The sequence below is a fragment of the Phyllobates terribilis genome, unplaced genomic scaffold (assembly GCF_046119375.1).
Source record: "Phyllobates terribilis strain yellow unplaced genomic scaffold, ASM4611937v1 Scaffold_3__8_contigs__length_932513732, whole genome shotgun sequence".
Taxonomy (NCBI): domain Eukaryota; kingdom Metazoa; phylum Chordata; class Amphibia; order Anura; family Dendrobatidae; genus Phyllobates; species Phyllobates terribilis.
Window position 1 is genome coordinate 721,458,246 of NW_027362763.1, and position 26,660 is coordinate 721,484,905.

The window sequence follows — 26,660 nt, forward strand, 5'->3', positions numbered from 1 at the left end:
TAATCTTCTTTTCTCATGATGCCATCTATTTTGTGAAGTGCACCAGTCTCTCCTGCAGCAAAACCACCCCACAACATAATGCTGCCACCCCCGTGTTTCACAGTTGGGATGATGTTCTTAGGCTTCCAAGCTTCTCCCTTTTTCCTCCAAATGTAACGATGATCATTGTGCCCAAAATGTTACATTTTAGCTTCATCAGACCGCAGGACATGTCTCCAATAATTAAGGTCTCTGTACCTGTGTGCATTTGAAAACATTAATCTGGCTTTTTTATGTTTCTTTTGGAGTAATGGCTTCTTCCTGGCAGAGTGGCTTTTCAGCGCATGTTGATACAGTACTCGTTTCACTGTGGATACTGACACAATCTCACCAGCTTCCATCTTCACAAGGTCTTTTTCTTTTGTCCTTGGGTTGATATGCACATGTTGGACCAAAGCACGTTCATCTCTGGGACACAGTTAATTGTTTGTACAGATAAACGAGGCACCTTGAGGTATCTTGAAATTGTACCCAAGGATGAGCCAGACTTGGGCAAGTCCACAATGCTCTTCCTGATATCTTGGCTGATTTCTTTAGACTTTCCCATGATGCTACGCAAAGAAGCAATGTGTTTCAGGTGTGCATTAAAATACCTCCACAGATGTGTCTCTAATTAACTCCGATGTTGCCAAAAACCTATCAGAAGCTTCCAAACACATGACATTATCATATGGGTTGTCCAGAATTGTTTAAAGGCATAGTAATATTAGTGTATGTAAACTTTTGACTTTGCAGTAAGTAATAAAAATTCCTTAAAACATTCTCTCGCTCTCATTATTCTGGCATTTGGCAAATATTAAAAATTATGATTGACCTAAAACGGGAAAGGTTTATTCTGATTTCATGTCAGATATTGAGAAAAACATACATATGTGTCTTTTTATATAGTGTATGTAAACTTCTGGTTTCAACTGTAGCTCCCCACTGCTGGGTGTCCATTAGTCGGGGCTTCGGGCCTTCTCGGCCTTTATTCACATTTACATTAGGTTAGTACCGTCCCGAATAGGGTCACCGTGATGTGGTGGGATGGCTTTTACTGTTTTTTTTTAATCAAAATTATGTTAACCAAGTACCCTATGTTATTTTCATGCACTAATGCTATTTATTTACTGCAGGGTATTTGCTCATTTTGTTTTTATCTTAGGTTTTGTCAGTTGAGTGATGTACTTGCTGTTTTCTGCCTGTCACTGACAGTGACATAGACTTTGAATGGAACAGCAACTTGAATGGTTACCCACTGCTCCATATAAACTCCTTCTCGCTGTGGTCTTGTAGTAAAGAGAAATATGGGGCCTTAGGACCACTATTTTAGACACAGAGGATATAAGTCAAATCTCATCAGATCTCTATTCACAAATGCACACCACTTAAAGATCATAGACACTCTAAGGGAAGGGGAAGAATAAAAGATGTGAATAAAGTAAAAAATGTATCTTTATTAGAAAATGTAATTAAAATGGATAATTTAAAAATTTACAGATCACATGCATCTACAGATGCATATAAGGTCACCGTATACAATGATAACCCACAAAAAATCCCGGTGCATAGAAATGTGAGATGTTAATGGAAATGCCTAACCCAGTCCCTTTATAATAAATGGGTTATGGCTTTATATTATACACATAGATTTTTCCCCAAATATGAATAATAGATGTGTATGTTATTTTAAACATGGCTGTTATTTTAACATACACAGCCATTATTTATATTTGGGGAAGAATCTATTTGTATAATATACACAGAAAATTTGACATCTGGGAGGGTTAGTACCTCATTGGCTTCCCCACAATGTAATTGCGGAATATGTATTGATTATTTCGACTACCATAGACCTGGAAATGGCCTCTAGGCCTTACATGTCGTTAAGCCTTGTGAGACAGGATCTAATAGGTTGCTTGTTCATGTAAAACTGTCAGGTATAATACATTACAATGCAGAACCATTCCAATATATTAAATGCGGTATTTGACGTTGAAGTAGTCTATGAGACAAAAAAAAAGTAATAAAAAAAAGATTGAAAAAAAGCAAATAAAAAAAGCCCCAAATATATTTTCTATTGTGGTTGTCCTGATGATGAAGATAGAATCAACCCATTTGTTTTTCCATTATCGATGCCTATCATGACAGCACTCCTGTGGAATCCAGCCTGTGGCTGACGTTCATAGGAGACTGATTTTTACTGTATACTGTAATATATATATGTAGTATATATACCAGTAAATGTATATGTGATTAGAGGGTTCAAGTCCCTTAGGGAACTAACAAATGAAGAAAAAATAAATAAATAGAAAATATAAAAAATATATAAAAATTTGGATCACCACTTTTTTCCCCCATTTTTTATATATATACAGTACAGACCAAAAGTTTGGACACACCTTCTCATTTAAAGATTTTTCTGTATTTTCATGACTATGAAAATTGTACATTCACACTGAAGGCATCAAAACTATGAATTAACACATGTGGAATAATATGCTTAACAAAAAAGTGTGAAACAACTGAAAATATGTCTTATATTCTAGGTTCTTCAAAGTAGCCACCTTTTGCTTTGATGACTGCTTTGCACACTCTTGGCATTCTCTTGATGATGAGCTTCAAGAGGTAGTCACCGGAAATGGTCTTCCAACAATCTTGAAGGAGTTCCCAGAGATGCCTAGCACTTGTTGGCCCTTTTGCCTTCACTCTGCGGTCCAGCTCACCCCAAACTATCTCGATTGGGTTCAGGTCTGGTGACTGTGGAGGCCAGGTCATCTGGCGTAGCATCCCATCACTCTCCTTCTTGGTCAAATAGCCCTTACACAGCCAGGAGGTGTGTTTGGAGTCATTGTACTGTTGAAAAATAAATGATGGTCCAACTAAACGCAAACCGGATGGAATAGCATGCCGCTGCAAGATGCTGTGGTAGCCATGCTGGTTCAGTATGCCTTCAATTTTGAATAAATCCCCAACAGTGTCACCAGCAAAGCACCACCACACCATCACACCTCCTCCTCCATGCTTCACGGTGGGAACAAGGCATGTAGAGTCCATCCGTTCACCTTTTCTGAGCACAAAGACATGGTGGTTGGAACCAAAGATCTCAAATTTGGACTCATCAGAACAAAGCACAGATTTCCACTGGTCTAATGTCCATTCCTTGTGTTCTTTAGCCCAAACAGGTCTCTTCTGCTTGTTGCCTGTCCTTAGCAGTGGTTTCCTAGCAGCTATTTTACCATGAAGGCCTGCTGCACAAAGTCTCCTCTTAACAGTTGTTGTAGAGATGTGTCTGCTGCTAGAACTCTGTGTGGCATTGACCTGGTCTCTAACCTGAGCTGCTGTTAACCTGCGATTTCTGAGGCTGGTGACTCGGATAAACTTATCCTCAGAAGCAGAGGTGACTCTTGGTCTTCCTTTCCTGGGGCGGTCCTCATGTGTGCCAGTTTCTTTGTAGCGCTTGATGGTTTTTGCAACTGCACTTGGGGATACTTTCAAAGTTTTCAAAGCAGTCATCAAAGCAAAAGGTGGCTACTTTGAAGAACCTAGAATATAAGACATATTTTCAGTTGTTTCACACTTTTTTGTTAAGTATATAATTCCACATGTGTTAATTCATAGTTTTGATGCCTTCAGTGTGAATGTACAATTTTCATAGTCATGAAAATACAGAAAAATCTTTAAATGAGAAGGTGTGTCCAAACTTTTGGTCTGTACTGTATATATATATATATATATATATATATATATAAAAAAAAATTAAAAATCTAGTTATATATTTGGTATCTACGTGTCCGTTAATGTCCGATCTATTAAAATCTGAAATTCTGTGGATGTATCTTCATTGGATATAGGCTTGCGCAGATACTTCTGTCTCTTAAGGTATTCCCAGACCGACACAATAATGTTGAGATCAGGGTTTCATTGCGGCCATATCATCACTTCAAGGACTCCTTGTTCTTCTTTGTGCTGATGGCTGTATGTTTGGGGTCGTTGTCCTGCTACAGAATAAACTTGGAGCCAATCCGATATTACATGATGGTTAAATATCTGCCTGTATTTTTTCAGCATTGAGGACACCATTAATCCTGACCAAATCCTCAACTCCATTTGTTAAATTGATGTCCCAAACTTGTAGGAGCCTCCACCATGCTTCACTGCTGCCTGCAGACCCTCATTATTGCACCCCAGTTACTATGATTTCATGCATAATTGAGTCACTTGGCCTTATTTTTGGCTGCAATTCTTTGAAGAAGACCACTTTTTTCCAGACTTCTCCGAACAGTAGATAGATGTAGCTGGGTCCCACTGGTTGCTCCCGTTCTGAGCTGATGGCACTGCTGGACATCTTCCAATTTTGAAGGGAACTAAGCCTGATGTGCTCACCCTGTTTTATACCTCCTCCACTGCTGTTTCTGTCTCAACAAATGACTGTGTTTCAACCTACATATGAAAATGATGGTCTTCAAACCCCATATTTAATGTAATTTAGTTACTTATACACCTGATTATAATCCTGCAAAATCCCCGACTCTGTGCAAGTGTACCTAGAAGAAGTGATGTTGTTTTGGCAGTCATACCAAATACTGATTTGATTTAGATTTTTCTTTTGTTCATTCACTTTGCATTTTGTTAATTGCTAGAAAAAATAATTGCACAGTAATATATATATATTACTCTCCAATTTTCAAAATGTTTCTTGTATTCAATGAGATATTGATTAAAATCTTACTTTTCAAAGGGGTATACTCATTCATGCTAAGCACTGAATATATATATTTTTAAAACACCTATAAATCACATTACCGTAATTTAAAAACTGCATCCCTAGATACTGTATGCAATAATTTTTTGAGAGGTCCAAATGGCATGAGTTAAAAGAGTGGCACGAGATTAAAATTTTAGTTGAAATGTTATTCTAAAATTATAACCTTGAAATATTATAACGGTTGTTCTTTCAGGGGGTCTACGGCCTGAGATGGCCCAGTCCTCGATCTTGATCATATCTCATTTATCTATGTATTAAATTATTTTTCTAAAGAATAGAAAAAAATATTGTATTCTTAATTAAACATTTTTTAAACCCTCCCCCATCCTTAAAAAAAAGAAAAGAGAAGAAAATGTTTTATTTTTTAATTCAACTTGCAAAAATCAAGAGTATTGTTCTGTAAGTTTAATGTGATCTATCATTACGGCCGTTCTCTCGTAAATTTTCAAAGGAACCAAAACAATAGAGGTAGTTGTGCTATGTGTTTAAAATTTAGGCCACATTTATGGTAAATGAAGATACTTATCTAGATATCGGGATTTAATTCCAGCTAGTTTGAATAAAATAATGTACACTTATTTTCATTTGTGTGGGGTAATCACATATATTTATTTTATATTGTTCTAAAATATGGTTTTAGGAAGCTTGCATTTAAGTATTTAATTGTCCAAGTGTTTATTAAGGTTTCTCATTTTCGGTGTTTTTTTGATTTTTTTTTTTTACTCATTTTTATTTTAGTTATTTTTTTAGATTTAGGATGACTATCCGTAATCATTCAATAAAGCATAATAGAGAGATGCTAGTACCTCCATTATAAATTCAAGAATTAAATTTGTACATTGATATAAAATTCAATTAATTAGTTTTAATGTTGGGGAAAAAATAAATATGATCTTTTATGCATAATGTTCAGGACAAATGAATTGTCGCTCCATATCCATATAGAGTGCATCATTTACTAATTGCAGAGATGCGGTTTAAAATACAGTGTGTCTATAAATGATGGACGTACAAATTCATCTATTAGTTTTGTCAAGGTAGCCATGAATTATATATGCAAAATAGCCTTTGAGCTGTCATGTGATCTCAGAAAACCCTTTCTGTAGACTTAACAATACAAATGCATTTATCGTATCCGTCTCGGGTGGTAGTACAGTGGAGGAGATGATTTGAGATGTCACCACTGTCATGTAGATGATTATCACACCAGACTGCCATTGTTACTATTTTATGAGCAAAAAAAAAAATTCTAAATTTAAGGGGGTACTAACTTTTTACAGTTAGTAACTGAAAAATAAGGAAATGTATAATCTTCTGGTATAACCTTTATTCCCTCCCAAATAAATATAATTAACGTGATTAATAAAGATGTCACCCTAATGATTGCTTCAGGTTTAACCTCTTGAACCTCCATCGATCATGAGACTTAAAGCTGCAACACTGCTTCTTTGCTGCCAAATTTTTTACACACTGCTTACTGGAATAACGTCATTACTCGCCTTCAGTCAGTGCTAGGCCAAGCACTTGCCTGTAAACTTCATCCACTTTTCAAAAAGAATGCTAAGCTGGTGTAAAAATACCAAGAATTGCACAATTTTGAGCATAAATTTTGTCATATTTGCCAGAGTTCTATGCTAATTTTCTCACACAAACTTTATGATAAATCAAGCCCAAAGGGGCTGATTTATTAAGACTGAAATAACGCATGGTAGTCTTAATGAAGGGCTCGCTGGAGTAAAATGTGCCAAATTCACTAAAAGGTGCACACCGCTTTCTTTGCCAATCTCAACGTATGCTTTTGGTCGTTGTCCTACTGGAACACCATGTCGTCCTTTTCATACCCATAGTACTCGAGTGTAAGAAGTAACTAGTCTTGTAGGATTCTCACATATAGCTCAGTATTGAGACCACCATCGATCCTGGTCAAGTATTCAATGCCTTTGGCTGTGAAACAACCCCCTATCATCAAGCTTTCTCCACTGAACTTGACAGTTCTTTCAACTTCTCAATTCTTTAGACCCTTTTTCCCTTATTTCTTCCAAATCCATTTACACCCATCAGAGCCTAGTCTATTGACTTTCGTCTCATTTCTCCAAATCACCTGTTTCCAATCTTCTACTGTCCACTTTTCGTACTTTTTTGAAAACCTGAGCAGACGCTTCTTATGGCAATACTGCTGTTGAGGCTTCTTCACCTTTTTTCAGGCCACCTTTCCAGACTTGTGTAACTTGCATCGCACGATGCTTGCATGGATGTCTGTGATCTCCGTATTATGAAGCGTATGAGCCAAGGACGTCCACCTCTTGACTTTTGAATAGATGGACTGACTTCATTTCGGATTCTTCCAACTGTCATGGCGCTCACATGATGCAGTTTGTCAAATTTTTGGCTGAGAGACTGCTATCGATGAGCTGAATGATGCGATTTCTCTTTTCTTGGGAAATCTTCTTCATGGTTGCTCCTTGATTTGAGCCAGTGACCTTTCACTTGGGAATCAACCTAATAGCACACTGAGCTATTAGGGAATGTGAGAACAGGTTGTATTTTGTAGTATACAGGAAGAAAAAGATATTTCCATCACCAGGAGCAAAACTGTAACAATGCAGTGACATGTCAAGAATCTGCATAACTAATCATGTGCTAAATAGTTGCAAATCAAATTTATGTATGAGATAGCCAAGATGATTGTCTATAAAATGATGGTAGTCTCGCGTTCGACTCAGCTGTGGATGGTGAGATATGGAGCCTGAAAGTCAAAAGTTCAAAACATTGTTAGCCTTTTGCTCGTCGGTATAGTCCTTTAAGGGTTATTCTCTCTTGGGCAGCACACAGCTTTCCAGTCTCTTTTGCTTACTGTTTTTTTGGCAGGGCAGTCTTTCCTCCTTGAGTGACAGTTCTGGTGAGTAGCCGACCTGTAATATTAATAGAACAGTAAAGCTCAGCACAAGTTCTATTGTAACACATTCAGCTATCAATGGTTTGTTCTGAAGTTTACACTGCTACTACTGTATAAACACATAGAATTATCAGGGGATTTGAACAAGCTCAGTGAGAGCTGTGATTAGGAAACTTGCTCTGCGAGCAGCCAATGGTGAGGATTAGAAATTTTGCAGGGTTTAAAACAGCAGCTTGTCAGGAGCTGAGGAGGAAGGAGGTGAGCATCTATCTGCTGTATATAAATCAATTGGCTGGAAAGAGGTGGCTGGTATGTTAGGAGCTGCGCACACTGGGCCAGGGTCTGGGCAGGCACTTTTGGCTAAACTCCTTGGAAGCACGCTGTACAATATGTAAGATAAAAGCTCTTGTTGGAGGAGAAAGATAAGAGATGGAAAAGTAAATTGCACATTTGCTTATTTTCTAGCTAAGTAACTAAAGCAAATTAAATAACATGATCATACCCCTTTAAAGTGGTTGGCCACTTTTTCTCATGAGTGCAGTTTTGCTCACAAATTAACCTAAACACCTGTCCATAAAATGGTTGCTGTTGGAGGACCATGTGACTAGGCCAGTCTATCAGCCTCCTCCAATTGTAAATCACCTCACAGAGGATAGGAAAGCCACGGTCTATTGGAGGAGGCTGATGGAGAGGTCTGGTCAAATGCTTCTCCATCAGCGGTAATTTTGTCAGTTTGTGAGGAAAGCTGCACTAACATGAGAGAAAATGGCTATCCCCTTTAAATGGGTTGTCTCATGGAGACAAATTTTGTATATGTGTCTGCTTAGAGAGGAGTTACTGACTGACACATCTCACTTTGTTGAGCTCTGTCAGGCCATATATTACATGGATGGCCATTTATCTGAATAACTGTCATATAAGGCTCAGGTCACATTGTGTTTTGCAGTGTTCATTTGTAGTATACACCAGAAAAAATCCAGAGTATTAACAAATGTATCTAAGCCCATTTTTACTCAAATGAGAAAAAATGAGTGTCATCTTGGCCTCTATGTATTTTGCAGTTGTCAGTGTAAGGTGGCTAATGGTCGCATAGTCGACGGGAGGTATGTGTCACAGAGATGGCTGGTCTCTGTGATGTAACCCGGCGTGTTTCTCTAGTGCATGCAAGCACTAAGAGGATCATTTGGTGCACATGGGAACGGGTTACGGGTAGTTTAGAGAGATGGGCGGATCTAGCTACCCACATACCTCACCTCTGGGTGTGGTTAACAACTTATATAATGGAGGCTGTTGTTTGGCACATGGTCTGTGTGTCTGGAGGGAGAAGGCCTCCTGTGTGTGGTTGCCTCCAGACTAGGCCGTGTACTGGTTGCCTACCAGCCTGTGTGACCACAGTGCTGGGTAACCAGAGACTTTGCTAAAAGGACTGTTTTCTTTGTTTTTGCCTGCACTAAATGCTGTTTGTTTGCATTTTGCTTTTGACTGGTTTATGAAGCCAATAAACTGTTATGGACATTTAAAGGAACATGCCTCCTATTTGCCTCTCATTGCACCTGCTTGAGTACCATGCCTACATCAGTATATGTTTTCTGCTGTATGGAATAGAGTAATCTACTGCATGCAAAAGCATCCCTGCGAACTTCTTACCTGAAGGTATCCCCAGATCTAAGATGTAAAGTTTTTCTTTAAAGCATCACTCCAGCAGTTTGTTTTTTTTAACACAGAGCTGGAGTGGTGCTGCTAACATAAGGTCCCTAAACCTAGTCTTATACTCACTACCCACCAGCTTCATCTCTTCCCGGCGCTGCTCTGGTCCTGCGCTGCGATCTTGTGACCCCAACTTCCGACGGCCAGAAGTCAAAGGTAATGGTAACCAGCTCTCAATGTCAGTCTATGAGAGCCTCGTTCTGGCTTCGTTCTCTCATAGACTTACAATGAGTTGTGACTTCCAAATTGCTCCAGCAAACACTGAAGCGATCCTGCAGGTCACAAACTGCTGGACACCGGCCGGAGCGGCGCTGATGAAAGATGAAGATGGAGGCTGGAAAGTATAAGACTAACTGAACTTAAATTGGAAGCACCTCTCCAGCGGTGCAATAAAAATAACGCTGGAGTGATGCTTTAAGGAGACCACCAAGTTAACCTAGGTAGACCTATTGGCTCTGTAAATCTCCTTGGAAAAAAATATCCAAATAGACTTTTCACAATGGAAGAGTAAAGGGTCTCTAATCAAACCTATTGGAAGTAGCAATCTTATAAGTCAATATCAAACCATTAAGGAGCCTTGCCACATGACTTAGGATATAAAGTCTTAGGATAATGTCTGTAAAGCTCTGTGGAATATGATTGCACTATATAAGTAAAAGATTAATACTAATTAATAAAGCTGAATGAGGGTTTTTCCCCTCGTAGCTACAAAGTAGGAGACTGGCTGCCTCGGTGAGAGGCCTTAGTGTGCGGTCTAAAGAGTAGAATTTCTACTTATAAAAACTGCCAAATTGATCCAGGGAGACTTATTGGCCATGCAATGCTTGATGGAAAATTAAATGCAAATAACCTCTTCACAGGGGAGGAGAACTGGGTTTCTAGTGTTCCCTATTCACAGTCTTCTTAAAGGTTTATCCAGGACTAAACTATTTTTTTACTATGAGCCAAAAAACTAACAGGCGTATAGTTGCTTACTACCTGCCTGTTCTACCCGGCACGTCAACACAGCAGCTCTTCTTCCGGGCTGCTCTGTCGATGGGGCGTGACTGCCGACGTCGCGCTGATTGACAGCCGGCTTCCCGCAGTCATGAAGCGGAGAGCCGGCTGTCAATGAGCATGATTTTGGGAGTCACGCCCCATAAACAGAGCAGAAGAGAAGCTGCTGCTCTGTCGATGTGATGTCAGCAGAATCGCTGGCAGGCGTGATCTGTGACCACTCTGTGCCATCAGAGACCTGCGCTGGCTGTAACAGTCAGGCGCTTATCAATAGAGATGAGCGAACCCAAACTTAGAAGTTTGGGGTTCGTACCGGACAGTTACGAACCCTTCTCCGGGAGTTTCTTTGCAATGTTCAGAGTTCTAGGGGGAAAGAGAGAATTTTTCAGCTGCTGATTGTTTTCAGTGGGGTTTTGGTTCAAGTTCGGGTACAATTCTTGTAGCCGAACTGAACTTTAGAATAAAGGTCGGGTACCAGAACCCAAACTTCCACGGGTCCGCTCATCCCTAGCTAGCAACTACCTGCCTGTTTAGGTTTAGGCCCACAGTGAAAAATGAATATAATTCTAGATAACCCCTTTAAGGAGAAACTTTACCTTTAAACTCCCAAGAGAAGTGTGCAAACATCGGCGTTTTCCTCCACCGAAGTTTTCAGTTGCCGGAACCACCAACTGATGGCTCAAGACAGATGGGTTGACCCCATTAAGAGGGAAACACTCTTGAATCCGAAAAGATTTATATCAATGAAATGTTGTCCAGTCTTGACACTTCTACATACATTGACATTTTGATTATCTGGATTGCTACTAGCTATTGATACTTTTAGCGAAAATGTGTTTTTCAGGTTTGCGTTGCTGAAACTCATAAACCTGTACCAGAACAACTATCTCTTCCTCTGCTGCAAACCACACAACATAAGGAAGTTATCTGAAAACCGGGGAGTGAGATAGAAAGCTTCTCAATTCCTGCTCACTGAGAGTCTTTTCTTTCCCATTGCAAGCATGCGGCAAACAGCAGATGTGCAAATAATGTAGGCGAGCAGCGCGTTTCATGAGCTCGGTTACTGTTCTCTATTACACGGCTGTATACGTGACAGAGGAGAACTATCGCTCATCACGTTTAGCTATTAGAGCTGCAAACGCTTTCTCAGTTCAGTTACAGCAGATTGCTATAAGGAATGAGGGTGGTGCTGTGATATGGCGTGTTCATGGCTATATAATAGGCTAGAAATGTTCCATTACCATGTATATAATATTTAAACATCACAATCTGATATCAGAACCTGATGGTTATACAGAGATGAGCAGCACGACATCAACGCTACTCATGTCTTCACAGCTGACTGACAAGTAGTGCTCTCTCCTATGCCCCAGCTGCTGCAGAACATCATAATACACACCTTACCAGCTACAGGTCATCATAATATACTCCTCGAATGCTGCAGTGGTCTTACGAGTAAGTTACACATCTATCAATGGTGAATGGGAAGCTCCCCTTACTCTTCATAAAGAAGTTCTGCATCAGCTGTGGGGTGTATTTAATTGTCCTTCCTACGGAATACATTGGGTGACATGGATAAATGCACTCAACACATGCTTTTATACTATCACGAAAAAAAAAAACACCCAATTATTATGCCTCCTATAATGATTTACCGTGGGCAGTTTTCTATCCCATTATGAGCTTCATGTGAAATATGAGTTAAGATCCCTACTGGATATTCATGATTATTTTTTTTGTAAGTGGATGTACAGTATGTGACATCAGAAAGTGACCTGCTGTTTATATCAGGTTTTTATGTTAACTGTATTTTTTTTGCAAGTTTTTTTTTTTTTTCTTTTCACATTATAATCTGTATTAAAATGAATGGAAAATGGAAATATTGGCCACTGGACTATTCAAAACTCCTACTTCCTGTTTTGTTTTTCAGGAAAATGAACATGTATATTAGCAGCAGTAAACTGACTCAGACCTTATCTTTTGTATTAAGGCATCTAATGAACGTGTGCAAAAAAAGAGAAAAACACCCAAAAATCTGAATTAAACTATAAGAAATTTCTAACAATACATTACTTTTAGAAAGTCTTAGAAGTCACATGGACCTGGGATGTCTTTATAAGTCCAGGGCTACAAAACCGCATATACTAAGGCGGCGTAAGATTGCCATTTCGCACTACTCATAGTGGTGAATTCAATTGAATTGTGGCCTGCAAGTTTCTGTGACTCAACAGCCAGCAAATAACCAACCTTGTAAAAATTTCTGCGTAGAAATTGCATTAACTATCATGCATCGATGTGCTGCAGAGCGAGCGGTCTATCAAGGTGTCAGCTGTCGCTCACAGTATAGTCAGTGGTTATCACGGGTATATCATGACAGAGAGGGGCCAGAAGATCACGGCGTCTGGTTTCATGTACTCCTGCACTGGTTAGAAGTACTTCACCATCATATTAAAGAGCGCATGTTTTTTCTTTGCTTGCAATGCAAGGGTTAATCTGTTCAGTTGAAGCTCCTAGAGCAGTGGTGGCGAACCTTTTAGAGACCGAGTGCCCAAACTGCAATCCAGAACCCCCTTATTTATCACCAAGTGCCAACACGGCAATTTAACCTAAATATTGAGGTTTTAGTTTAGAAAAAACAACTGATACAATGAGCAGGCAAGGGCAGCATAGAGCAGCCACAGAAAGGAGCAGGGGTATGAGACTGCAGAAATAAAGAAAGGGTACGGAAAGTATTCAGACCCCTTTAAATTTTTCACTCTTTGTTTCATTGCAGCCATTTGGTAAATTCTAAAAAGTTCATTTTTTTTCTCGTTAAAGTACACTCTGCACCCCATCTTGACTGAAAAAAAACAGAAATGTAGAAATTTTTGCAAATTTATTAAAAAAGAAAAACTGAAATATGGTCATAAGTATTCAGACCCTTTGCTCAGAGACTTATATTTAAGTCACATGCTGTCCATTTCCTTGTGATCCTCCTTAAGATGGTTCTACTCCTTCACTGGAGTCCAGCTGTGTTTAATTAAACTGATAGGACTTGATTTGGAAAGGCACACACCTGTCTATATAAGACCTCACAGCTCACAGTGCATGTCAGACCAAATGAGAATAATAAGCTCAAAGGAACTGCCCAAGGACCTCAGAGACCGAATTGTGGCAAGGCACAGATCTGGCCAAGGTTACAAAAGAATTTTTGCATTACTCAAGTTTCCTAAGAGCACAGTGGCCTCCATAATCCTTAAATGGAAGAAGTTTGAGACCACCAGAAGTCTTCCTAGACCTGGCAGTCCAGCCAAACTGAGAAAATGTGGGAGAAGAGCCTTGGTGAGAGAGGTAAAGAAGAACCCCAAGATCACTGTGGCTGAGCTCCAGAGATGCAGTAGGGAGATGGGAGAAAGTTCCACAAAGTCAACTATCACTGCAGTCCTCCACCAGTCGGGCAATTATGGCAGAGTGACCTGATGGAAGCCTCTCCTCAGTGCAAGACATATGAAAGCCTGCATAGAGTTTGCTCAAAAACACATAAAGGACTCCCAGACTATTAGAAATAAGATTCTCTGGTCTGATGAGATGAAGATAGAACTTTTTGGTGATAATTCTAAGCGGTGTGTGTGGAGAAAACCACGTACTGCTCATCACTTGCCCAATACAATCCCAAAAGTGAAACATGGTGGTGGCAGCATCATGCTATGGGGGTGTTTTTCGGCTGCATTGACAGGATGACTGGTTTCAATTGAAGGAAATATGAATGCGGCCAAGTACAGAGATATCCTGGATGAAAACCTTGTCAAGAGTGCTCTGGACCTCAGAGTTGGCCGAAGGTTCACCTTCCAACAAGACAATGACCATAAGCACACAGCTAAAATAACAAAGGAGTGGCTTCAGAACAACTCTGTGACCATTCTTGACTGGCCCAGACAAAGCCCTGCCCTAAACCCAATTGAGCATCTCTGGGGAGACCTGCAAATGGCTGTCCACCAACGTTCACCATCCAACCTGACCGAACTAGAGAGGATCTGCAAGGAAGAATGGCAGAGGATCTCCAAATTGTAACGGGTCTGGGAGGCGGAACCTCTGAGCAACTTATACAAGGGGGCAGTCCTTGTAAGGAAGCGGGTGGCGACCAGGGAAGACAGGCAGGCAGTCACAGCAGGTGACCGGGACAGTCTCTGGGCAAACGGGCAGGAGGTCACGGCAAGTGACCGGGACAGTCTCTGGGTAAACGGGCAGGAGGTCACAGCAAGTGACCGGGACAGTCTCTGGGTAAACGGGCAGGAGGTCACGGCAAGTGACCGGGGCAGTCTCTGGGTAAACGGGCAGGAGGTCACAGCAAGTGACCGGGACAGTCTCTGGGTAAACGCGCAGGTACGACCTGTGACGGCTGAGCCTCCAGGTAGGCTAGCAGGCAGATGGCAGATGAGTGCTCCCAGGTGAGCAGGCGAGAGTCTCAGGATAAGCAGGTGGTCACAGCATGTGACGGCGGAGCCTCCAGGTAGGCTAACAGGCAGGTAGCAGATGAGCGCTCCCAGGTGAGCGGGCAAGAGTCTCTGGACTGGCAGGTGGTCACGGCACGTGATGACGGAGCCTCCAGGTAGGCTAACAGGCAGGTAGCAGATGAGCGCTCCCAGGTGAGCAGGCAAGAGTCTCTGGACTGGCAGGTGGTCACAGCACGTGACGGCGGAGCCTCCAGGTAGGCTAACAGGCAGGTAGCAGATGAGCGCTCCCAGGTGAGCAGGCAAGAGTCTCTTGACTGGCAGGTGGTCACAGCACGTGACGGCGGAGCCTCCAGGTAGGCTAGCAGACAGTTAGCAGGTGAGCGCTCCCAGGTGAGCGAGTAAGCTGGTCCATAGACAGACTGACAGATGTCGGAAGGCAGACCGTCGGACCTCAGGCTAGCAAGCAGGAAAGCGGATGACAGGCAGGAATCAGGCAGCAAACTGGCAGGCAACTGGCAGGCAACTGGCAGGCAACTGGCAGGTAACTGGCAGGTAACTGGCAGGTAACAGGCAGGTAACTGGCAGGCAACTGGCAGGTAACAGGCAGGTAACAGGCACCGGGACCTGAGGGCTGAAGCAGAGTAGTGAACAGTGCAACAACATTGCTCGGGCACCTCCATTTTGGAGGAGGTGCCTTATATATGGAGGGATCCTCCGGCCATTGGCCGGGGACTCCTTAGGGCGACGCCCGCGGCCCCTTTAAGAGAGGGGGAGCGCGCGCGCACCCTAAGCACAGTGACCGGGGGAGAGCGGGCGCTGCAAGCAGAGCGGGAGGAAGCCGCCGGGCACGGAGCAGAGGGGTGAGGGGAACAGCGTCCCTGCCTAGCAGGAGGCAGGGACGCCGACGCTACAGTACCCCCCCTTTAGGCCCCCCCTTTTTTAGGCCAGACAGAAATTTAGTAAGGATGAGAGGGGCATGGATGTTCTCCCGGGGCTCCCATGTTCTCTCCTCAGGACCAAACCCCTTCCAATCCACTAGAAAAAAGGTCTTTTCTCTTACCCTTTTGGTGGCCAGAATATTCTCTACCTCAAACTCGTCTTCAGCAGAAACCGGAGCAGAAGGCGTACCTGTAGACTTGGAAAAGGAGTTAAGTACCACGGGTTTGAGAAGAGATACATGGAAGGAGTTAGGGATCCGTAAGTTGGCCGGGAGTTTCAATTTATAGGCCATCGGGTTGATCTGTTTGATAACCTCTAGTGGGCCGATGAACCGAGGCCCTAACTTATAGGAAGGAATCTTGAGCCGGACATATTTGGATGAGAGCCAGACTTTATCTCCGGGACGGAATTGTGGAGGATCCAGGCGTTTTTTGTCGGCGTGTCTCTTCATCCGCTCGGACGACTGAAGGAGTGCGGATCGGGTACTCTCCCAAATGGAGGAAAATTTGCTAACGAGAGATTCCGCGGCCGGGTTGTCCACAGAGGTGGAGACAGGAAAAGGGATCCGAGGATGCTGACCGAAGACTACAAAAAACGGGGATTTAGAAGAAGATTCGCTCTCGTGATTGTTGTAAGAGAACTCGGCCCATGGTAGGAGATCCACCCAGTCTGAATGGTGGGCATTAACGAAGTGCCGGAGGTAACTGGTCAAATTCTGATTGATCCACTCCACTTGACCATTGGACTGTGGGTGGTAAGCGGAGGAAAAGTCCAGGGTGACGTCGAGCAGTTTACATGTGGCTCTCCAGAAGCGTGAGGTGAACTGAACCCCACGATCCGACACGATGTGGAGAGGCAGACCATGGAGACGGAAGATGTGGCGGATAAAGTCTTTAGCTAGCTCGGGAGCAGACGGGAGGCCTGGCAGGGGAATAAAATGAGCCATTTTGGAAAAGCGGTCAGCGACCACCCAAATGACCGTACAACCGGCAGAGACGGGGAGATCTGTTATGAAGTCCATAGCTATATGTTGCCACGGGGCAGCAGGCACAGGCAGAGGAAGAAGGCGGCCGGCAGGCAGGTGTCTCGGAACTTTGTTGCGGGCGCAGGACACACAAGCAGAAACAAAGTCAATTACATCCTTGTGCAGGGTAGGCCACCAGTAGTGCCGGGTAATAAGCTGGAGGGTCTTTTTCTGACCGGCGTGCCCAGCTAGCTTAGACGAGTGACCCCAGTGTAGAATCTTCTCCCGATCGGACTCCGTTACGAACGTCTTACCGGGAGGGAGACGATTTAGGCCCACGGGGCTACCTGCATTACTCTGGCGGGATCGATGATGTGTTTAGGCTCCTCCTCAAGATCAGACACCAGAAAGGATCGGGACAGGGCGTCAGCTTTGATGTTTTTGTCAGCCGGACGAAAATGAAGAATGAAATCAAAGCAGGCAAAAAACAAAGACCACCGGGCTTGGCGCGGGTTAAGTCTCTGGGCGCTCTGGAGATATGCCAAGTTCTTGTGGTCAGTGTAAATTATTACCGGGTGGAGAGCCCCCTCGAGCAGGTAACGCCACTCCTCCAGTGCCATCTTAATGGCCAACAATTCTCGGTCTCCTATAGAATAATTGCGCTCAGAAGAGGAGAAAAGTTTGGAGAAAAAGCCGCAGGTTACCTTTCTTCCGGAAGAAGATTTTTGGGTAAGTACCGCCCCAGCTCCGGAGGAGGAGGCGTCAACTTCTAGGAAGAATTGTTTGTTGCCGTCCGGACGATGCAGCACCGAGGCGGAGAGGAAGGCCTGTTTTAAGGAAAGAAACGCCTCCACTGCTTCAGTCGGCCATTCTCTGGGGTTCGTACCTTTACGGGTGAGAGCAGAGATAGGGGCGGTCCGGGAAGAGAAGTGCGGTATGAACAGGCGGTAATAGTTGGCGAAGCCCAGGAACCGCTGAATAGCCTTCAACCCCTCTGGTCGGGGCCACTTCTGGATGGCAGACAGTTTCTCAGGATCCATTTGTAGACCTGTCTTAGAGATTTTGTAGCCCAGAAATAGAAGAGAGGTCTGCTCAAAGATGCACTTCTCATATTTAGCGTAGAGGTGGTTCTGCCTGAGCCTGAGCAGGACCTGACGAACGTCCCTCCGGTGAGTAGGAAGATCCGGAGAGAAGACCAAGATATCGTCCAGGTACACCACCACGCAGGAGTAGAGAATATCACGGAAGATGTCATTGACCAACTCTTGAAAGACGGCAGGAGCGTTACAGAGACCGAAGGGCATCACAAGGTACTCATAGTGGCCGTCCCGGGTATTGAATGCCGTCTTCCACTCATCCCCATGACGGATACGGGCCAGGTTATACGCCCCACGGAGATCCAGTTTGGTGAAGATTCTAGCCCCCCTCAGACGGTCAAATAATTCAGGAATAAGCGGAAGGGGGTATTTATTCTTCACAGTAATCTTGTTTAGGCCTCTATAGTCTATACATGGACGGAGTGAGCTGTCCTTCTTTTTGACAAAGAAGAAGCCTGCTCCCGCCGGGGAGGTAGATTTCCGGATAAATCCCCGGGCCAGGTTCTCCTCAATATATTCAGACATGGACCAGGTTTCAGCAGCGGACAAAGAGTAGATTCGCCCACGGGGAGGAGTAGAGCCGGGCATCAGGTCGATTGGGCAGTCGTATGGTCTATGAGGAGGTAAAGTCTCTGCCTCTTTTTTATTGAAGACATCCGCATAAGACCAATAGGGAACCGGAAGACCGGGCAGATTGGCTGGGGTAGGAGAAGGACGGGCAGGACGAACGGGAACTAGACAAGTCTTATGGCAGTCCTGTCCCCAGCGAAGGTCCTCTCCGGTCTGCCAGTCAAGCACGGGTGCATGTTTCTGGAGCCAAGGCAGGCCAAGCAATAGTGCGTGAGAGAGTCCAGGCAGAACATGAAAGGAGATGCTCTCAGAATGCAGCATTCCCACCTGTAGAGTCAGAGATTCGGTGATGAGTTGGATGGGATGTGGTAAGAGGCCCCCATCCACGGCGGCGACAGATAAAGGTATGGCCAGAGGTTTGGTGGGAATGTGGTATTTTTCTACCAGGGATTGAGAGATGAGATTTCCAGCAGCTCCAGAGTCAAGTTGAGCCAGTTCAAAATAGCGGTTCTCTCCGCAGAAGATAGAAACAGACAGCATCAGGGATGGAGAGGGTTTACTTTTGTCTAGGGCGACCTCTCTGAGCGATCCTAGACACAGGCGTCTCCCGACCTCTCAGGGCAGGAACGGATCCGGTGCTCCTTACTGCCACAGTAGAAACAGCTCCCCTCGGCACGACGTAAGTCTTGACGGGTCTTGACCTGGTCGACCTGTATAGGCTCAGGTGAGTGTGCCTGGAGAGTGACGGGTCTCTGGAAGGTAGGGACTAGACGTGGAATCCTCCTCTCACGGGTGACCTCCCTAGCGCACTCCTGGAACCGGATGTCAATCCGGGTGGCAAGTGTAATCAAGTCGTCGAGAGTGGTAGGAATGTCCCGACCGGCGAGTTCATCTTTAATACGGCCGGACAGACCCTCCCAGAAGACGGACACCAGGGCGTCGTTATCCCAGGCCAGCTCCGAAGCAAGGGTACGGAACCGTATGGCATATTGGCCCACTGTGAGACTCCCTTGACGGAGGCGTAGCAGAGATGAGGCGGATGAGGTCCTCCGTCCGGGTTCGTCGAAGACCTTCCGGAAAGCCGTGAGAAAGGCTGGCAGGTCGGACACCAGAGGGTCTCCTCTCTCCCATAGAGGATTTAGCCAAGCCAGTGCCTCTCCCGTGAGATGGGACATGATGAAGGCTACTTTGGCCCGGTCGGAATTAAACTGGTGGGACTGGTGTTCAAAGTGCAGGGTGCACTGGTTAATGAAGCCCCGAGCTTGAGCGGAGTCGCCTCCGAAGCGAGGAGGTGCAGAAAGCCAGATTCCAGAGCAGGATACTATGGTATTGGTGGTTGCTGGTGGGGCAGTCAAAGTGTCCAGGCGAGTATTGACATTCCGCAGGTGACCCAGGATGGACTCCTGTTGGGACCTCTGTCGGGACAGTTCATGACAAAGGTCCGAGAGCGAGGGAGCTTGGGTGCCACCGGGTTCCATGGCCCGAGCAAACTGTAACGGGTCTGGGAGTCGGAACCTCTGAGCAACTTATACAAGGGGGCAGTCCTTGTAAGGAAGCGGGTGGCGACCAGGGAAGACAGGCAGGCAGTCACAGCAGGTGACCGGGACAGTCTCTGGGCAAACGGGCAGGAGGTCACGGCAAGTGACCGGGACAGTCTCTGGGTAAACGGGCAGGAGGTCACGGCAAGTGACCGGGGCAGTCTCTGGGTAAACGGGCAGGAGGTCACAGCAAGTGACCGGGACAGTCTCTGGGTAAACGGGCAGGTACGACCTGTGACGGCTGAGCCTCCAGGTAGGCTAGCAGGCAGATGGCAGATGAGTGCTCCCAGGTGAGCAGGCGAGAGTCTCAGGATAAGCAGGTGGTCACAGCATGTGATGGCGGAGCCTCCAGGTAGGCTAACAGGCAGGTAGCAGATGAGCGCTCCCAGGTGAGCGGGCAAGAGTCTCTGGACTGGCAGGTGGTCACGGCACGTGACGACGGAGCCTCCAGGTAGGCTAACAGGCAGGTAGCAGATGAGCGCTCCCAGGTGAGCAGGCAAGAGTCTCTGGACTGGCAGGTGGTCACAGCACTTGACGGCGGAGCCTCCAGGTAGGCTAACAGGCAGGTAGCAGATGAGCGCTCCCAGGTGAGCAGGCAAGAGTCTCTGGACTGGCAGGTGGTCACAGCACGTGACGGCGGAGCCTCCAGGTAGGCTAGCAGACAGTTAGCAGGTGAGCGCTCCCAGGTGAGCGGGTAAGCTGGTCCATAGACAGACTGACAGATGTCGGAAGGCAGACCGTCGGACCTCAGGCTAGCAAGCAGGAAAGCGGATGACAGGCAGGAATCAGGCAGCAAACTGGCAGGCAACTGGCAGGCAACTGGCAGGCAACTGGCAGGTAACAGGCAGGTAACAGGCAGGTAACAGGCAGGTAACTGGCAGGCAACTGGCAGGTAACAGGCAGGTAACAGGCAGGTAACAGGCAGGTAACAGGCAGGCAACAGGCAGGCAACTGGCAGGCAACTGGCAGGTAACAGGCAGGTAACAGGCAACGGGACCTGAGGGCTGAAGCAGAGTAGTGAACAGTGCAACAACATTGCTCGGGCACCTCCATTTTGGAGGAGGTGCCTTATATATGGAGGGATCCTCCGGCCATTGGCCGGGGACTCCTTAGGGCGACGCGCGCGGCCCCTTTAAGAGAGGGGGAGCGCGCTCATGCGCCCTAAGCACAGTGACCGGGGGAGAGCGGGCGCTGCAAGCAGAGCGGGAGGAAGCCGCCGGGCACGGAGCAGAGGGGTGAGGGGAACAGCGTCCCTGCCTAGCAGGAGGCAGGGACGCCGACGCTACACAAATCCAGGTGTGAAAAACTTTTTGCATCATTCCCAAGAAGACTCATGGCAGTACTAGCTCAAAAGGGTGCTTCTACTCAATACTGAGCATAGGGTCTGAATACTTATAACCATGTGATATTTCAGTTTTTCTTTTTTAATAAATTTGCAAAAATTTCTGTTTGTTTTTTTCAGTCAAGATGGGGTGCAGAGTGTACTTTAATGAGAAAAAAAATGAACTTTTTAGAATTTACCAAATGGCTGCAATGAAACAAAGAGTGAAACATTTAAAGGGATCAGAATACTTTCCGTACCCACTGTATGCTCACCCCCATCTTGGTATATGCCCCCATCCTTGTATATATGCTGCCTTCCCCCATCCTTGTGTTTATGCTGCCCTCCCCTCATCCTTGTATATGTGCTGCCCTCCCCTCATCCTTGTATATGTGCTGCCCTCCCCTCATCCTTGTATATATGCTGCCCTCCCCCCATCCTTGTATATATGCTGCCCATCCCTCATCCTTGTATATATGCTGCCCTCCCCTCATCCTTGTATATATGCTGCCCCCCCATCCTTGTATATATGCTGCCCCCCCATCCTTGTATATATGCTGCCCTCGCCCAATCCTTGTATATTTGCCCCCCCCAATCCATGTATATATGCTGCCCTCCTCCAATCCTTGTATATATGCCCCCTAATCCATGTATATATGCTCTCTTCCCCAGTTCATGTATATATGCCCCCCCAATTCATGTATATATGCTCCCTCCCCCAGTTCATGTATATATGCCCCCAATCCATGTATATATTCTGCCCTCCCCCAATCTATGTATATATGCTCCCTCCCCCAGTCCATGTATATATGCCCCCCTAGTCCATGTATATATGCTCCCTTCCCCAGTCCATGTATATATTCTCCCCCCGAGTTCATGTATATATTCTCCCTCCCCCAGTTCATGTATATATACTTCCTCCCCCAGTCCATGTATATATGCTCTGCTCCCCCAGTCCATGTATATATTTTCCCCTCCAGTCCATGTATATATTCTCCCGCTCCCAGTCCATGTATATATGCTCCCTCCCCCCAGTCCATGTATATATGCTCCCCCCTAGTCCATGTATATATGCTCCCCCCCCAGCCTGCTAGCACCGCTGTTCATCGCATATTAAAATAAAAACAAACAACATAATAAACACTCCTACTCACCTTCCTTCTTCTCCCGCGCAGTGTCCTCTCCTGTAGCCGGCAGCTGACTCCTGCGTCCTAGCGACGGGGGCGCATGACGTCACTGCCATGCGCTCAGTCGCTTGTACGCTGACATCAGCTGCTAGCTGCTGGCCTCTGATTGGCCAGCAGCGTGTATTGCGGCGCAAGGGCCTGGCAAGATAATTGTAGCACCCCGAGGGCTCGGCTGCTACAGGGGTATTGCACCTCGAACCAGAGGTGTGATATTCCACTCCCGGGTAAGGATGGAGTGTGGACCAGGACTCGTTTAGCTGCATGCACCACACACACCCCATTTCCGAGGGACAGCTCAATGGTGCTCCCACTAGACAGAAGTGCAGGCACGACAGCATCTGTTCCTGGCTGGAGTGGGGCGGGGGAGGAAAACCCAGTGATGTAGGAGCAGATAGGGGTGGGTCTCTGGGCATAGGTAGGAGCCCATTGGTTGCTAGTCACCTGGGCTCGGGTGTTAGAAGGAGGTATATAAGGTGGGCACCATCTTAGGACAGTAGTCAGTGCAGTGCAGAGAAGAAGCTAAGAGTGAGAGGAGAAGACAGGAAGCAGAGCCCCTTCATGGGCTCTGCTCTGCAGGCAGGCCTTGTCAGGAGGCTGGAGCCTGAGAGAGAGAGAAAGGAGAATGAACAGAAAGAACAGTAAGAAAGGAAGCAAGGAACAGGAACACAGAGAAAGGCCCAGAGACACAAGGACAGAAGGAACCCCAAAGGCCCAGGAGACACAGGGTGAAGGGTTGGCAGAGCAGGGTACCGGAACCCAAATTGGTGGAGGCGACTAATCCTCAGCCAAAACCGGAGGTTGTGACCACATCTTGGTGCGACCCCTCACTACATCCACCAGGAAAGCATACCACAAAGGGGCAGGGAAACCGGAGAGAGGTTTCGCCAACAGAAGGCCTGAGGAAGCTGGACAAAGGTGGGTCACTGGTGGGGACGGCCAGAGAAAGGAAAGGAAGGGAGTCCTGTGCCACGCTCTGGAATTGCCTGGGAGTTGGTCGAGCCCCTTGCCTGGTGGACGCAGCACGGCTTGGGCAGTCACCGCCGGTACCGAGGTGACTAGGACCAGTAAAGAACTGTGAGTAAAGCATTGGAAACTGCAACCACACGTCTCTGTGTTTCATCGCCGTACCAGCACCATTAGTACTGGGACGCTCACACCATCACTACCATCATCTACTCTAGCTGCCCTGAGGCAATACTTCTCCCGTGGGGAGTTATCCCATTCTTGGCTGCGCATATAACATCAGCCTCAGCGGTCTGCAGCGCAGCGGCGGTCCCCACTGACCGCAATCCACGGGTGGCGTAGTCGGACACTAATTACAACACAAATAGACTGCCACTGGTTTGACCACCCTGGGCACGGACCGGGTCAGCGCCACGGAGACTACAACCCCCAGCATCTTACAGAAGGCCCGGCTCCGGGTATCCCCCTGCACAGCACAGGCCCAGGGGGCGCATCATAATGCGCTGCAATACACATCAGCTAGATGTATGTCCGAGAACGCACATCTAGCTGAAGTAGCGGGGCTGGCGTCGGCACTCAGCGGGCTCAGAGTTCTCACCCGCCGGGCCCGATCCAGTAGCGCTAGTGCTGCGGCGATGGCGCGCGTGCCCACCGGGAGGGCTCTGCGTGCACCCTCTGGCATGCGTGCCATAGGTTCGCCAGCACTGTCCTAGAGCTTTACTACTTGGATTGTCCCAGCTGTTCAGTGTTGGCCACTCCCCTCTGCTATATATGCTCACCTCTGGCACTTAGTGATTGCAAGTGTTAGTTCTTCCTGCCTGGTTTTGAGTTGGAGGTGTAGTTTGTGGTTGGAGTTGGCATGTGGAGAGTTGTTCAAGAGATTGTTGCTTGGAGTTTGTCTGTGTGCACATTCTCATCCTCTCTTATTTGGTTTCTCCTTTCTGTTACTCCACTGTGTTCCACTCTGTTGTTTGGTGAGTGTATTTTGTATGATTGTTATTTTCATTTATCCCTGTCAATCTTCCTTTGTATGGTTTGTGTAATCATATACACTTTGGCTTCCCTGGGTGGGGGAAAAGACAGATTAGGGCAGATATAGGAGCATAGCAAGGCACGTGAACCTGGTGTCTCCACCTTCAGGAGTAATCCGGGGGATAGGGATAGACCAGGGAGCCCCCTAGTTCCAGGGACCTGGTTAGGGCCCACAGTCCCAATGTACTGCGTGACAGCATTGACTGTAACCGCTCAGTGCATACTCCTATGGCCATGGCCCCACTATCAGTATTTGAGCCAAAACCAGGAGTGGGTGATAGATGCAGAACTGGTGACTTGTTTCTATTATACCTTTTCTCTGATTGTTCCTCATCTGGTTTTGGCTCCCACTCCTGAGAAAAAATACTGACCGAATATTGACCAAATATTGATAGTGGGGCCGTGGCCTATGACTGAAAGTGGGAAGATATAAGTTAATTTTCTCCCGGTAGCTGTGCTTTCAGTAAGGTGGACAGACAGCATTTTAATACTATTTATCTGCAGATTAACCCTGTATCTGCAGGTAAACAGCATTTTTGAGCATGACAGGTTCCCTTTCAGCATCTCTGTCACCATATTTCACAATATAAGCTATATACATTAATAAACTGCTCTCTTGAACTTGATGAGGCTGGTGTACTTACTTTGAGAATCCATATCAGAATGGCTGTACAACCTTGATAGTAAGATGAAAATTTAGTGAGTTCAGCTATGGAATGAACCAGCCTAACGCAACCTAACTGACAGCTGCAGCGTGTACTGAGCGGCATGAGATCTCAGCAGTAGCAGGGAGGAGGGACACTGAGGAGCTGTCAATCCGGCTAGGTGGGTGGAGATTGAGATAAACTTTCCCAATGGATTATTCAGCCGTTCTGACATGTATTTTCAAAGTATATGTAGCATCTTTGTCAGATTTAAGAGATCTATTTATTAATGTATGTAGTTTGTATACCCTCTAATGAGGATGTGATGCAACTGCTCATCATGTCCCAATCTATACAGCAAAGCAGACGAGTGGATCTACGGAAAATAGGAAGTGTCAACCTATTTTGTCTCTGCTAGTGGCCAGTGTGAAAACCTCAATATTTTAAGAATTTTTATTTAAAGAAGTACTCCCATCAAAATGTTTATCCTTTTGATATATTTCAGTCACCATATTATATGGCACTGTGTACAGTACTTACAATTGCTAATTTTGCCCTTCTACCCAGTTAATTCTTCTTTTGTTCATTAAGTCTATCACGTGAGTAAAAGCCGACTAGCTGAATCCTTCTAAAGGATTCAGCTAGTCTGCTTTTAATCATGTGATGTCATAGACCTAATGGAAAAGAATATAGAAACAGGAAGTCTTTTCTCTGCATGAGTCATCATTAGAACTACAATTCTAGATCACTGCAAAGACCTTGGCAGCCGGGTGAGGAGTTGAAGAGGGGAATAACTCATGCAGGGAAAATTGACTTCCTGTTTCTACATAGAGCTTAGAAGGATTCATCTAGTCACGTGATGTCATAGACCCAATGGAAAACAGAAGAATTAGTTGGGTAGAAAGGCAAAATGATCAATTGTAAGTACACAGTGCTATATAATATAATGATTGCAATATATTAATAGGATAAAAACTTTGATGGCAGTGCTTCTTTCATGTGAATAGTTATGTAAAAATGTATTAAAAAAAAAAAAACGTAAAAAAATTCCCAGACTATAAAACCCGATTTAAGCTATTAGAATATTAATGAACAATTCATTTTCATAATACAACTCGAGACGTAATGAGTGTAACCAATATTGTGTCATGACTTATTAGTGTACAACTCCTTTCCGAATATGTTTGATAATAAGAAAATAAAATTGTATTTTATATTCCTTCCCCCACCAGGTATCTGGCCCTCTGAAGAAGTATTGGCCTACTATTGTCTGAAACACAAAGACCGGTTCAGGTGAGGAATAATGTTCTTGCTTGTACCATAGTGGTAATGTCTCCTTTCTATTAGATTGTTTATGATGTATGGAGAGAAAAAAAGTCCAAGGTGACAATGTGTTGCTGCTAACAAGTCATGCTAAACTGCCTGTAGGTACTAATATTGCACAGCAAGCTTTGCTGTACGTCAAAGAATTCTGATTTCCACTTGAGGCATTTTATTTCACTTTGATTTTTTGGGAAACAAAAGTGAGTCTTCAGTCAATCAATGCGTATTGTGAAGGTCAGGGAGAATAACAGGCATTTCATCAAC

At 45.3% G+C, this 26,660-nt stretch overlaps 1 protein-coding gene across 3 annotated transcripts in view; it reads left to right on the forward strand.

Moving 5' to 3' along the window:
• Positions 1-26,660, forward strand: part of CAMKMT (calmodulin-lysine N-methyltransferase) — a 659,144-nt gene that overhangs the window by 430,823 nt on the left and 201,661 nt on the right. For all 3 annotated transcript variants that reach the window (XR_012318072.1, XM_073672051.1, XM_073672049.1), the window contains exon 4: positions 26,306-26,366. Coding sequence is in view for 2 of the 3 variants with exons in the window: in XM_073672051.1 (XP_073528152.1) it covers positions 26,306-26,366 (61 nt within the window). In the remaining variant the exon portion in view is untranslated. The remainder of the gene's footprint in view (positions 1-26,305; positions 26,367-26,660) is intronic.